Here is a 15,328-nt window from a genome sequence, read left to right on the forward strand (position 1 = left end):
TTTACAAAATTTACTTCTGGATACTATCTTATGATCATAAACAAGCTTCTGTCAAAGTTTGGTAGAAATCCAGTATAGTTTAAGAAAGTTATTAAAATTTCAAAAACTTTAACCACAGAATGAATATTTGTTGACGCCGCCGACGACGCCGACGACGACGGAATGTAGGATCGCTTAGTCTCGCTTTTTCGACTAAAGTCGAAGGCTCGACAAAAATGAACGGAAAAACAAATATGTAACAAATAAACAAACGACCACACTGAATTACATGCACCTGACTTGGGACAGGATCATACATACAGACTAGGGTGGGGTTAACATGTGTTGTACTTGTGTGTGTTTCTTAGATTTCCACATATATATTCCTAAGAACGCCTTTTGATGTTGTTATGATAATTGTATATTTTCTTTCTTCCTCTAAAATCTGTTATTGCTAGAATTATTTGTTTGGCAATAATACCACACCTCCTTTTGTCTTTACATACATCGACTAAGTTTTAAAGTCACAGTCCGATGTCAGAATAGATAACACGAGAAAGTAAGTTAAACGACAATAACACATTAATCAATAAAAGCAGTTACTGACAAGCCACCTCCATACCTAAGTTTACAATAGTAAAAATTTGTAAGGGTTCCGCGGAACCCAGTGTCTCGCCTACTTTTGCTGTAAATCGCAGGCTCAACAAAAATGAGGAAAAAAATCAATAAAAATATTCCTCTTGATACTATCTTATGATTGTAAGAAGCTTCTGTCCAAGTTTAGTAAAAATCTAGGATAGTTAATGAATCTAATAAATGTTTTGAAAACTTTAACTGCAGACTGTATGTAATGTTAACTGGAAGAAAATCTAAGTCCATTTAAAAGTAAAATACAGAAAAATGGAGTTATCTTTTTACAAAATTTATTTCTGGATACTATCTTATGATCATAAATAAGCTTCTGTCCAAGTTTGGTACAAATCCAGGATAGTTTAAGAAAGTTATTAAAATTTTAAAAACGTTAACCACAGACTGAATGTAATGTTTCCACGCAGAAAAAACTAAGTCCATTTAAAAGTAAAATACGGAAAAATGAATTTAATTTTTTACAAAATTTACTTCTGGATACTATCTTATGATCATAAACAAGCTTCTGTCCAAGTTTGTTACAAACCCAGGATAGTTTAAGAAAGTTATTAAAATCCTAAAAACTTTAACCACAGAGTGAATGTTATGTTTCCCAGCAGAAAAAACTAAGTCCATTTATAAGTAAAATACGGAAAAAATGGAATTTTATTTTTACAAAATTTACTTCTGGATACTATCTTATGATCATAAACAAGCTTCTGTCAAAGTTTGGTAGAAATCCAGTATAGTTTAAGAAAGTTATTTAAATTTCAAAAACTTTAACCACAGAGTGAATATTTGTGGACGCCGCCGACGACGACGCCGACGGAATGTAGGATCGCTTAGTCTCGCTTTTTCGACTAAAGTCGAAGGCTCGACAAAAAGGGTATGTCTTCATCATATGACAATCAAGCTCAATCTCTACCATTAAGGGTTTCTTATCATATTATCATACAATTTATAGAGAAGAACATTATCCGCGTCATGCCAAGTGTAAGAGGTGTGCATACTGATCTATATTAACGAATGATTTACCTCCTTTTACAAATGGACAAAATACGTTATTTATTTGACTTGTTTGTGAAATACACAATCCATGTGTAATAGTTCTACAGTAACATAGAGATTTATTTCTTTAAAATCAAATACATTGTTACATAAAGGAGCGAATCGAAGAAGTTCAGACATTAGATACGTCACCATCTAAAAATGAATAATTAAAGATAGGAAACGAAAAATATCTTCTTCTATGATCATTTCTGTATTGAGCTACCCTTTAAAGATATATATATATATATATACATATAAGAAATCCGATGGACAAGGTATAATTTGCAGTTGTCACTACACACAAGCAGACATATACACATTATATATTTACAGTGATGGTATGCTTCTATTAATAGATTAGCATCCTGCAATTATACTGAAGAGATGAGTAGATGATCATTTCTGTACACTAAAAATAAATACATCGTGTATTGTATCAGATATCCTTGTTTAATTCCTACGAGCAGGTAACACCTCCCGAAACGTCCCCATTTAAATTCCGATAACCTGACAATAACCGGAATCAACATAGCAAAAAGTAAGATCACAAAAATACTGAACTCAGAGGAAAATAAAACCGAAAAGTCCCTAATCACATGGCAAAATCAAATAACAAAACACATAAAAACGAATGGACATCAAATGCTTAGTCTTTATGCCATTATGTGCTTCTTTGTTGCATATTTGTTTGTTATATAGTGCATATATTGACATTTTTACTTATTATGTCTGTTTGTTTGGTTCACCAATCGTCGTCAATATAATGGAATTTGATGCGATTGTCATATAGGGAGAGGTTCAGCTAGCTATTTAATCAGGTTCAATCAATATATTGTACCATATCAGGAATATGACAGTTGTTATCCTTTCGTCTGATGTGTTTGAGGTTTTGATTTTGCCATTTGATAAGGTACTTTTTTTTTATATTTGCCTCGGAGTTCACTTTTTTTTAACTTTTCGTTTTGACAAGCCTATTTTAAGATAAAAGAGGGACGAAAGATACCAGAGGGACAGTCAAACTCATAAATCGAAAATAAACTGACAACGTCGTAGCTAAAAATGAAACAAGACAAACCGACAAACAATAGTACACATGACACAACGTAGAAAACTAAAATATAAAGAACACGCACCACACAAAACACTAGCGGTGTTCTCTGGTGCTCCGGAAGGGTAAGTTGTATTTTAAGATATCTTTGACATACAATACATGTATATTGACCCATTTATTTACAGCTGTCGCTTAAAAATATATTCAAGATGGAAAGATATGAAAAACTTATACACAGTTCTAGTTTTGTTTAAATTCGACATGCTAGATTTTTTAAAGAAACAGAGACAGAGCACCTTCATGATAATAATTCTATTTGGGAAACTAACCCAAGCACAAAATGACGTATGAGTGAGTGTACATGTTTATCCTACCGAACTTTGGTAAGTGTATTTTGTTTTCTCAAAACTGATTTATCATGAAAAATGTTTTTTTTCTATGGCTTAGCCATTCCATAATAAGTTTCAAATATGTTTTCAATTTTGCACAACATTGCATGGGATAATCGTGGCAGTTGTTGATGTGATTCTGTCATACCTCGATGAGGTTGGTACACCTCTTGATGAGTTCAAACCACGTACTTGTTGGAAAGTCTAATTTTATCTTAAAGTCGATTTTTATGCGTTATTTTCCTCATATAACTGTGGTTATCTATCTATATACAGCTATCGAGTAAAAGTTCAAGTTAAATTTTGAAGTGCTGTTTGAGTTAAACGATTTTGAGTTAGAATTCTAGCCAAAATTATAATCGACTTAGATTTAGCATTGAGTCTTTTATTTTTTACCTATAACTGCATTTCTACAGCCAATGTTACACTTAATTAAAAAAAAGTGTTTAAACAGTCGGCAAAATTGGATTTGGGATATCAACCTTATGTCCGAAATAATGTTATCTTGGGGTGAATTTTTCTCAGTTTTTATCCTTTTCCCTACGAAGCCTTAAACTACACCTAAAAAGTAAAATCACACCAAAATTCTGACCTAAGAGGAAAATCAATTCGAAAAGTCTCTAATCACATGGCAAAATCAAGTGACAAAACACATCATAAACAAGAACTGTCAAATTCCTGACTTGGTACAGGCATTTAAACAAATAAAAACCAAGTCCAAAATCACATGGCAAAATCAAATGACAAAAAAATGACTTGGGACAGGCATTTTCGAATGTAGAAAACGGTGGATTAAACCTGGTTTTATAGCGCGAAACCTCTCCCTTTGTTGACAGTCTCACCAAATTCTGTTATATTTACAATGATGCGTGAATTGAACAGACATCATAAATAAAACAGTCAAAATATGGGAACAGCAGTTATCATCGTGTAACAATTTCAAAAGGAACAATTTAAAAGAACACAACAACTTCTATCTACAAACACATTCATTGCTTCGCGGGTGTGGCGTCAGGAAACGTTAATTTGAACTTGAACTCAATAAAAACTATACTCATTTGAAGCACATTAAAAAAACGAAAAATGAAAATTGTAAAACAAAAGGGTCACATGGTTTTACCACATCAAGTAATTCTATAACAATATCATAGAATGAAAGGATAACATCAAATACTGGAACGAACACATCAAGTGTGATATCGGAAGATTTTGAAATATCAGTATGTGAACTAAATGTCATTAAATCAAATTAAGAATTAGGTAAACGCCATTATAGAATAACAAAACTACATCATATAATGAAACATCATCATTACCCACTGCCATATCGAATACTGTTTCCAAAAATGACTCTTTGTCACAATCGAATTAAATTATGGTGAAACCACATTGAGTAAGGAAAAAAATGTTATGTAAGGACAAAACTAAACCGAATCATTTCAAACAGCATTAAGTGATGCCAAAACCATATTATATACAGACATAATATCAATAATTAATAATTAAACCATCCAATACCTTAAGTTAATTCACTAAATGTTTTTTTCAATTTCGAATTAACCAGCAAAAACACATATCATTGATGATGTATGCTCACAGACAATAAAACATGTTAACAAATAACGTATCCCTATAAATTGTACTCACCACTTGCTGATGTTTGCTATTATTTTTTGATATATCTCTACACATATGGTAAACCTAAACAAATAAACAATCATAACCAATGTTGTTATATTTACAATACATTATTTGCAAATCGTTGAAAACATTCATTATAAAATAAAAAGGAATGCACACGCGTAAAAGAAAACAATAATACAGTTCTCTCTTGTTTTAACAGATAATATTGTAGAATAAGTCAATCAAACTTCACGTCGATTTAAAATGAATTCTTGAATGAAATTTTTATCAAAATAGGCACTTAATGTAAATTTTTTATTTTCGGTCACTATTTTCCCCGTTATATTCCTTTACTTCTAATCGCTGTTTAGTCGACGTATTCTCACAATTTAAAGTTAAACAAAATAAAAAGAAAACTCCCGATGAACGCATATCAAGTAAAAATAAATGTAATAAACCTTTTTACAAGATGTAAAACATATTCAATGAAAGTTTCGGTAAACTATAGTTGTAGTCATTAATTTTTGAGATAAAGAAAATCTTTGGTTTCAAAATGTTTTGACAAACTTCATATTTGATAAGGAAAAAGCCCCACAAACATTTGGTCATATAATTGTAAATAAGAGAAACAATCAATTAATATTATCAGAATTAATCATCTGGCCATTAACTGAACTATAAAACACTAACATGAATAAACATTAAAGAAAATATAAAAAAATATTATTAAGGTTAACGACATGTGTTATAATAATATAAACGTCGTTCTTTAAACAATTTTTAGCAATATTTTGTACATGTATTAAAATGTACGAAGTACCTTTGTACATGTAATAACTTTTATGCTGCAACTAGTTTTTTAAATTTCCTAAATATAGTAACACAGCTATATGTTGTATAATGTCAATTTCATCATGAACAACTTTCTCCACAATCAGGGGTCCATTAAAGAATGGAAAAAGTTTGATACTTGTGTTACGATTTAAAAAGCTTTCAAGGTATTAATTTAAGATGCATTTTGAAACCAAAATCCGGTCAATGTCATAAAAATATAAACTTTTGTGTACTCGGCGCAAAACTGGGGAAAGGCTCGGTAGAACATCGCCCTTCCCCAGTTTATCAGCCTGATATAAAAAAAGTTTATATTTTTATGACTTTGACCTGATATTGTTTTTTATAATGCATCTTAAATATATATATTGTTAAAATTATTGACACTGACAAAGGCTTTTTCTTAAGCCGAAATATGTATCAACACGATTTGATAACAACGTCTTTCTATAATAGCATCTCTTATTAGAACCGTACCGTTGTGAAATTTTTCAGACATATATTTTTTTCTTTATCTAAATAGTATCGTCTATTCTCGACGATCCGGTACATAGTAAATTTGCTAGTTGGTCCATTTTTATTATGTTCGGTTGAGCATATTCTCTTGATTCGCAATACCTGGCTGAATGGAATACCATGAAAGCAGTGTTTAGGATTGCAGCCTTTATGAGTATAGAATTGATATTTTTCGGTTTTTTTTTAATGAAGGTCCATTATAACGGACCTGCATATCAAAAATATTATATTACTGTGTACAACCGCTATATATGTAGTTGCCAAAAAAAGGGTCTTACCTACTCGTTTGTCAATTTGAAAGGGATTAGATACGCGTTCTGGATTACACTCGGGATTATATCTAGAAGGACAAATACATCAACACAAAAGAGCTCTCAGGTTTAGGGGGTAAGAATCCCGCTAACATGTTTAACTCCGCCACATTATTTATGTATGCGCCTGTCCCAAGTCAGGAGCCTGTAATACAGTGGTTGTCGTTTGTTTATGTGTTACATATTTGTTTTTCGTTCATTGTTTTACACAAATAAGAGCGCTAGTTTTCTCGTTTGAATGGTTTTACATTGTCTTATCGGGGCCTTTTATAGCCGACTATGCGGTATGTGCTTTGCTCATTGTTGAAGGCCGTACGGTTACCTATAGTTGTTAATGTTTGTGTCATTTTGGTCTTTTGTGGATAGTTGTCTCATTGACAATAATACCACATCTTCTTTTTTTATATTTTAACTTGATCGGACAAAATATGTAAAGAAAACATCTGCAAAAGCGATAAGTATACATACAAATACACTTAATAAGAACTGTGACAGCATTTGCAGTCTCAACATACCATATATAGATAAACGCAACTTGTTCTGTCCTTTTTATTCGCAATAGTACACGACCATTCAGGTCTCGACCAGTATATTCTAAAACCTGCTTCAAATATCATTCTCAATTGTTGAAGTGCTGTCAAATAGTCAATTCCGGATACTGGATCTCCGTAACTGATCCGGATAGAGAACTGGTGTATTACATTTAGTACTCCACTCATCATAATGTGATCAACTACACTTTCAGTAAGTGATTCAACATCAATAACGAGTATGTTCTGGTCATTCTACCGATATCAAAATTTTAAAAATATGTTAGATGAAGATAAGAGCAGCTGATAAACATGTTATTCACTTTTATAGTTTAATTGCAAAAATAAATAATGATATGACCTTGATTTATTATATTATTTAGATTGTCAAGAAATACTCGCTATGTTGGTGAAGATATATCTGCAGATTAAGAAAGTATATTGAGTTTTGTTTTAAGTTGAGTTCTCAAAATATCTAAATGGTGTTGATTTAATCTTATGTTCGTGTTACACATAATTACTATACCAATCCGTGTTTCACTGCATCGCTCCATGTTCCAAGTTTTATAGACTGACCTCCATGGTTACTTTTATTCTTTTGATTTACATATATATCTGTTCCATTCATTCTTAAATGACAAATAATACATCGTGGTTCATCATTTTGTGGTTTTATATAATGTACACGAAGAATTATATGATGCGTTATCGGTCCTGTATTTTGATTTGCTTAATATTTGTAATTTTACTTTTTTTTTAAAGTTCATAATTTCCAATAAACAAAGTAAAGAAAACAACTAAAAAGGTGTACGACCGTTTGCCGTCCCCCATTCACCAAAAACAAAACCAACAACACCAAAACTAAATATAATTGAGAATGGAAATGGGGAATGTGTCAAAGAGACAACAACCCGACCATAGAACAGACAACAACAGAAAGTCACCAATAGGTCTTTAATGCAGCGAAAACTTCACGCAACCGAAAGCGTCATTCAGTTGGCCCCTAAACAAATATATATTCAAGTTCAGTGATGATGAACGCCATACTTAACTCCAAATTAAACACAACTAAGAAGGTGTACGACCAATTGCCGTGCCCCCATTCACCATAAAATCAAACAAAACTAAAAACTAGTACACGTCGTGTTATATAGCTAAGGATGTACTTCATAATATTTAGGTTTCTTTAACATACATTCCAAATGTTTTATTTTATTTACTGATTTTTATATATCTTTGATTTTTTTATTTTTACTTTTGAAAGTTCAAGTGTTTCATTAGAAGACTAAAAATAGATAAAACAGGACCCTCAGTATCAATTGTAAGCCTTGCATTATCAAAATAAAAAGTAAAATCGGAACTGAACTCAGGGGACAATCCAAAAGGAAAGTCCAAAATCACATTGCAAAATCAAATGACAAAAAACACATACAAAACGAATGGACAAGAACTGTCATATTTTTGACTTGGGACAGACATTTTCGAATGTAGAAAATGGTAGATTAAACCTGGTTTTATAGCGCTAAACCTCTCCCTTTGATGACAGTCTCATCAAATTCCGCTGTATTTACAATGATGCGTGAACTAAACAGACATAATAAATAAAATAGTCAAAATACGGGTACAGCAGTCATCATCGTGTAACAATTTTAAAAGGAACAATTTAACAGAACACAAAAACATCTATCTACAAACACATTCATTGATTCGCGTGTTTGACGTCAGAAAATGTTATGCGTCACATATATGTGTCGTTCAATGTATATACAAACAATTTTAAAATAGCACATAGACAATGTAACATACAGGGTTAAACAATCAAAAGTTTGTAAGAATTAATTTCAGAAATAACAGAGATTTAAACTAGTCCAAAAGTTATATAGAATTTATAAGATTTCACAAATAGTTTATTCCACTACGCTATTGAATAGTTTTGACGTTTGTGGTTCAACATATTTTCTAATTCACAATAGAAATATACCAAAATGACATATACTAGAACAATGTCATAATGACGGGACAATTAAATTACAGAGTCACATTATAAGAACCAAAGAAACACAAAGAGTCGCATATATAAAACACACCAGCAAAAAATGAAAGATAATACAAAACATTGACCGAGCCACGTTAAATGGATATCACATAAAACAATCCAACAGTGAAAGTAATATTAATAATAGAACAAAGACAACTGAAAGAACAATATAAAAAGTTGTTAAGATGATCAACAACACCAGTACGCAGAATCTATACATCAAGACCATCATGTATTATTTGTGAAGTTGATACGGAATATTTATCAACAAGGTCTTGGAACCTTCCGATGACCTTTTGTTAGAAAAAGGACGAGACGTTCTTTGTTATACCCCTGGTTCATCAACTTTCTACTCAGACACTGATGACGATTTACACAGTATGAGGAGGAGCTGCAAGCTCTCTAATATCGAATGAGTTGGAAAATATATATCCTATATGCAGGTGAAGTTGGTAAATTGCAACTAAGGTGGGGGAATTTATAATTTCAAAATTAAAATCGACTCGTTTGTCATAGATTCTGGTACTGATCCTTAAAGCTTAAGTTGTACTTCATGATAAATTATTTCCTGAAGTTTTTTTTTTTATATTCTAAAGTAACACATAATTATGTTTAAAATATTTGTTTCAAGAAAAAACATGTGATAGCAATAAAAAATAAGTAAGGTAATTATGTAGTAACTATAAAAAATTATTCTTTATGACAAGCAAGTTTGCAAAGTTGAAAATAAGTATTACCCAGTTTCGCGGAAAACGTTAACCGGAAAATACGAATGAAAATAAAGAAATGAAGGTTATTATTAAAAGAATATTGTAAATAATCGTTGCAAAAAAATCCCAACCCTTTTACAATTCAAACTGTATATCAAGGTAGTGCGTACAATATACAGGGTGAGACCAAAAGGATCTTCCCTACCCTCTTGTTATTTAAGTTCAAATATTTTATTAATTGTCAATATACCCACCCATAAATCAATGTATACCGGACCGGCGACCCGGTGAGTGAGCTTTCACTTAGCAACTTCATCATTATTCTTTAATATGTTCCATCTTATGTAAATAGGAATGATAAATACATGGAAATAATGATAGAATCTGAATTTAAAGTACCAACATAGTTAAACCACAAAAATACTGAACTCCGAGGAAAATTAAAAAAATAAGCAAATGACAAAATCATTAGCTCGAACACATCAATCTAATTGCCACTAAGACACCATTGGTATGTTCAAATTGGCATAATTGACCGAAATTTGTTATTTATATAGTATTTTTATGTAGGTGCTTCATGGGCTTTGGAAACAACACATCATGATGAAATTCTCAATATATCTATACTCAGCGAAGACTCCGATATGTACATTATAATGGCTATTTAAACATACCTCCTACGATAATCCACATGTATCGTTAGTTATGTGCAAACGCTATGTCGATTTCTCAGTGTTAAAATGTACGATAAAAAAATCTGCTACAGAACATTTAGGAATTTTGGTCTTCAATGTTCTTCAACTTCGTACTTTATTTGGCCTTTTTAACTTTTTTGGATTCAAGCGTCTTTTGTAGACGAAACGCGCGTCTGGCATATATACTAAATTTAGTCCTGTTATCTATGATGAGTTTATTCATTCTGATTATGAGGAATATCTAAAATAATAAACTCATGAGAATACTCAAAACTGAAAGTCCATTATCAAATAGCAAAATCAAAGGCTCGAAAACATCAATCGAATTGTCACTTCGACTACAAAGACATGTTTAATTTGGCATAATTGACCGACAATTGTAATGTATATAGTATTCTTATATAACGTGCGTTATTAGCTTTGTAAAATTCTCAATATATCTGTAGTTAGCGCAGACTCATATATATACATTATAATAGCTATTCAAAAATATCTCCCAAGATAATCCACAAGTATCGTAAAATATGTGAAAACGCTATGTAGATTTCTCTGTGTTAAAATTTGCAATAAAACAAAACCTCTACAGAACATGTATTTCGATTTTGAGGTATGTCAAAAATAGCTAACTGATGGGAGATAAAAAAAAAATGTACAAATTCAAAACAATTAGAAATCTCCGCGAAATTCCATTAGTGTGTTTTGGCGTATTACGTTATTTCAAAACATGACGTCATACGCATGCAAACGCCAAATCTGATTTCGATGTCCGTTTTTGGTTACCCTCCACATTCGGATTATATTGCATTGAAATCAAGGTAAGTATAGTGTCCGGTTAGGATAGTGGTGTTTCGAGTGATTTGATCGGGCTTTCTCAAGTGTGTCCACTTTTTTCTCGAGTCAATATGATCACTTTAAAAAAACATACTTCTTTTCAAACAAGACGTGATGTAAAAGCTTGAGTTTAACATACAAGGTGATACAAGGTATGGTTAAAATTAGTATTTGAGATAAAAAAAAATATTATCATTCTGATATTGTTTTTCGTTAAAAAAAGTTAAATTTTGTTTTACATTGTATTTATTCCAAACTGCAGAATATGGTCATTTTCATACACATACCAATAAAAATGTCGATGGAAATGCATACATAAAATTGAGAATGGAAATAGTGGGATATGTCAAAGACACAACAACCCGACCAAATAAAAAAACAACAGCATAAGGTCATCAATAGGTCTTCAATGTAGCGAGAAATTCACGCACCCGAAGGCGTCCTTCAGCTGGCCCCTAAACAAATATATACTAGTTCAAATAATGAACGCCATACTGATTTCCAAATTGTACACAGGAAACTAAAATTAAAATAATACAAGACTAACAAAGGCCAGAGGCTCCTGACTTGGAACAGGCGCAAACATGCGGCGGGGTTAAACATGTTTGTGAGATCTCAACCCTCCCCGTATACCTCTAACCAATGTAGAAAAGTAAACGCATAACAATACGCACATTAAAATTCAGTTCAAGAGAAGTCCGAGTCTGATGTCAGAAGATGTAAACAAAGAAAATAAACAAAATGACAATAATACATAAATAACAACAGACTACTAGCAGTTAACTGACATGCCAGCTCCAGACTTCAATTAAACTGACTGAAAGATTATGATTTCATCATATGAACATCAGGCACATATAGAATTTATATGTCCTTAGATATACAGACAATTTACCAAAAAAAAAATGTTTTTGCACTGAAAACGACATTTTTAGACTTAATTCATTTTTCCATATCCGGTCATTTTCGAGAGCAGTATGTTTTTTTCGAGAGTGTCCTTGTTTTATCGAGTGATTATACATATTCTTTCTAGCTTAAAATGTTATGTATTGGTGTATTCACGTTTAAAAACAATCAAATAAAGGTTCAAATTAAGTACTTTCAAGGCACATGGTGTATTAACACGTGCATTCTGTAAACAAGTATCGTTCATTAGAATATATTCTTTATCTCACATCTTATAAATTGCATGTATATTATAATATATATATTCGTGATGTCAACATTATAATGTAAGCATATACAATTAGGATTGAGACGTACATATATATATTGTGTAAGTTGATATATGTGTGTTTTTTTAAGGGCATACGATACAGTTACAGGGGATGTAATGACGTTGCTAACGTAAAATGATATTTTCGCGACGTCAAACTTTGACATATCGGGAAAAGATGCATTTTTCGACCGATTTTTATCCTTCAAACTGATTTAATTTGAAAACGAGTTCATGGACCCCTATTTTTCAAAACAGCAATTTGTTTCATTTTGCAGGGAGATTATGTGACCAAAAATTTTATAAAACTGTAAATAGAGGATTTTTTTTTATTTTGATAAACATGCAGCAAAAAATGACGTATTTTACTCAATTCATGAATATTTGAATGATATGAGTTATTTCTGAATAAAAAATGCATAATTTTTTATGATACTTATAGAATACAGAAATTACCGATCATTTAACAAAAAACAATTTGTGTTTATCTTTTGTAACAAAAAAATTATGTCTTTCTTTCGAAAAAGAAATTACGGCCACAAATCTGAATTTTGAGCAAATATACAAAATTTTGACCTCATTTTACTCAAAAAGCAGCACATGAAGGTATATTTTTTTTTACATTTTTGATTTAATTAGGTAAAAAATAGCCTATATTTAAATTTTCATCAACTTGTAAATACAGGATCAAAACTGTATCGTATGCCCTAAAAAGAGTATACATCCGAAGTATTTCAATAACTATTTGTCTTATATCTTGTATTATTTATTTTATTGTTTAAGGAATGGAAACCGAAATTTTTTAAATGCTACTACTATGAAAAGGAGTCTGATTATGCATAATGTAATACTTGGTCATACAGCAACTAAACACAATAAAAACTTTTTTTTAATAAAAGAAAAGTGCCTAAAAATGGAAAATATGGATATTAATTAAGACATAACAATGCTGTTCCTGATGTCGTTCGGAGCAATAAACAATCTTGTTCTTGATAGCATATCAGTATACATTTTCAAAGGATCATATTTAGGCTAATGAACTATTCATTTTGTTTTATTTATACATGAAATCTTATTCAAATTTAACACAAAGGCAAACAAATAGGGTTGATTAAGTGTTTGTGTCTTTTAAATTTTATTGTATTAATAAATTATATTATGGGGCGGGTTCAGGCCTCTTTTATGTGAAATGGTAGAATCTGTTAATGCTACGGATTTTGCAATTTTATAAAAGAAAGTAATCTCAACAGATGAACGATGGAAATGTTATAAACCCAGATTTATAATACGATTATATGCCTATCTGTGTCATTGTACGTGAAAGGTACGTTATTGCATGACAAAATGACTCTTATTACGACTTGAGTTTTATAATTATAAAAGTCGTTTTGAGAAATTAAGATAGAAAACATATCATGTAATTTTTTTATCACACAATCATCTACTATTGAAATAAAAAAAGGTTCGTATCTGATTGCCTCGTAGAAATCTGCTACAACTGATGTATATTCACTATTGAAAACGTTTCATATTCAAACATTTAACGGTGATGTTTATGAATTGTCATTTTTTTCTGTTATTAAAGTAGACTATAGTTTTACTTGATATGTGATGATATATTCTAATGGTCTTTCATCCCCAATTCAATTCAACTTCAAACATTAACTTTTCAAAATAAGTATTTGTAAATATCAGTATTTTTGATATATTTAAGAATGACAACATTTTGAGAGATCTGCGAATACCAAAATAGTGTATCAAATTACCTTGGTTTGTGTCTGATAACATTAATCTTATAATGCAGATCTATACTTTGCAAATTCTCGTAATCATTCACTATGCTACAATAAAATAAGATAATTTATTACATATTTCCAATACTATAAAAAAAAAAAAGAATAACGTGTTAAAGTCACAATACCATCGTTCCATCGAGAACACAAATTGTACACATACAGCAAAAAACCATTACTGAATTATATGATAATTTAGTATAACAGTTACTGGATTTGCATGACTAATCCTGGTTCTCTGTTAATAATTAACAGGGATGTCATCGATAAATGCCATTTGAATGTATTATCAAAGTATGTATAATACCACACCAACTACGTACCTTATAGCAATTACACTCTATTTGTTCCATTTTTTCATTAATTAAATTTAAGATTTAGAATAAAACTTTATTGGCTAAATTACAGTTTAAGTTGGGCTTCATGAACAATAAAGGTACGGTAAATTCGCTACTAAGTTTGGTAAAATGCCGTAAATTATTGTTAACAGACTGATTTAATCGATTAACTAAAAAGCTAATTGAAGAATGTATCCAGAAAAAAAAGAATTCTGTATCGTTAACCTAGAAACATATACTATATTCTTTATAATATGTCGTGTTTATCCGAATAATGTTTTACTGATTTTGTAAATTGTTCGGAAAAACTTTAAATGGAAGTATATTCATCGTTACCTGACTTCTGTATTTTTTCAACGAGAACAGGTAAACTGCTGTAGGTAATAAGTGAAAATATCTTGTCAATTCTGTACAGGAGCATCACAGTCTAAAGTGTTCGAATCGTATATGTCCTTTAATGTTACATGTGAGTCTTGTCTATCATGATCAAGACAATGCGTTCCCCGATCTTTCACTATCAATTTTGATGAAAAATCATCAAAATTCAATGTTTCACCCAAAAAAAAAAAATGAACGGTTCAAGAAAAACCTGCTTCTATTTTACTGTTCCGTCTGACACATCAAAGATTAAGTTTCAAATTATCATAAATATAAGAATGTGACGATTATAGGTACAAACCCTTTTATGTATGTAATGAATCCTATAGACTAGTGTTGCACATTTTGTGTTGTCTCTTATTTTCTTTATCTTATTGAACAGTAGTATTCCGAAATCGAACCATTTTGGCACTTTTGTTGTA

General features: G+C 30.9%; 1 protein-coding gene across 2 annotated transcripts in view; it reads right to left on the reverse strand.

Annotated features, from left to right (window-relative positions):
- LOC134690811 (uncharacterized) overlaps window positions 1-15,328 on the reverse strand; it is a 52,738-nt gene that overhangs the window by 19,528 nt on the left and 17,882 nt on the right. The window contains exons 6-9 of one of the 2 annotated variants that reach the window (XM_063550898.1): window positions 14,164-14,238; window positions 7,434-7,536; window positions 6,893-7,162; window positions 4,744-4,797 (exon numbers count right to left, since the gene is read on the reverse strand). In XM_063550898.1, coding sequence (XP_063406968.1) covers window positions 4,744-4,797; window positions 6,893-7,162; window positions 7,434-7,536; window positions 14,164-14,238 — 502 coding nt within the window. The remainder of the gene's footprint in view (window positions 1-4,743; window positions 4,798-6,892; window positions 7,163-7,433; window positions 7,537-14,163; window positions 14,239-15,328) is intronic. The other variant, XM_063550907.1, reaches the window with a different exon arrangement.

Source organism: Mytilus trossulus, chromosome 1 (genome assembly GCF_036588685.1).
Source record: "Mytilus trossulus isolate FHL-02 chromosome 1, PNRI_Mtr1.1.1.hap1, whole genome shotgun sequence".
Lineage (NCBI taxonomy): Eukaryota > Metazoa > Mollusca > Bivalvia > Mytilida > Mytilidae > Mytilus > Mytilus trossulus.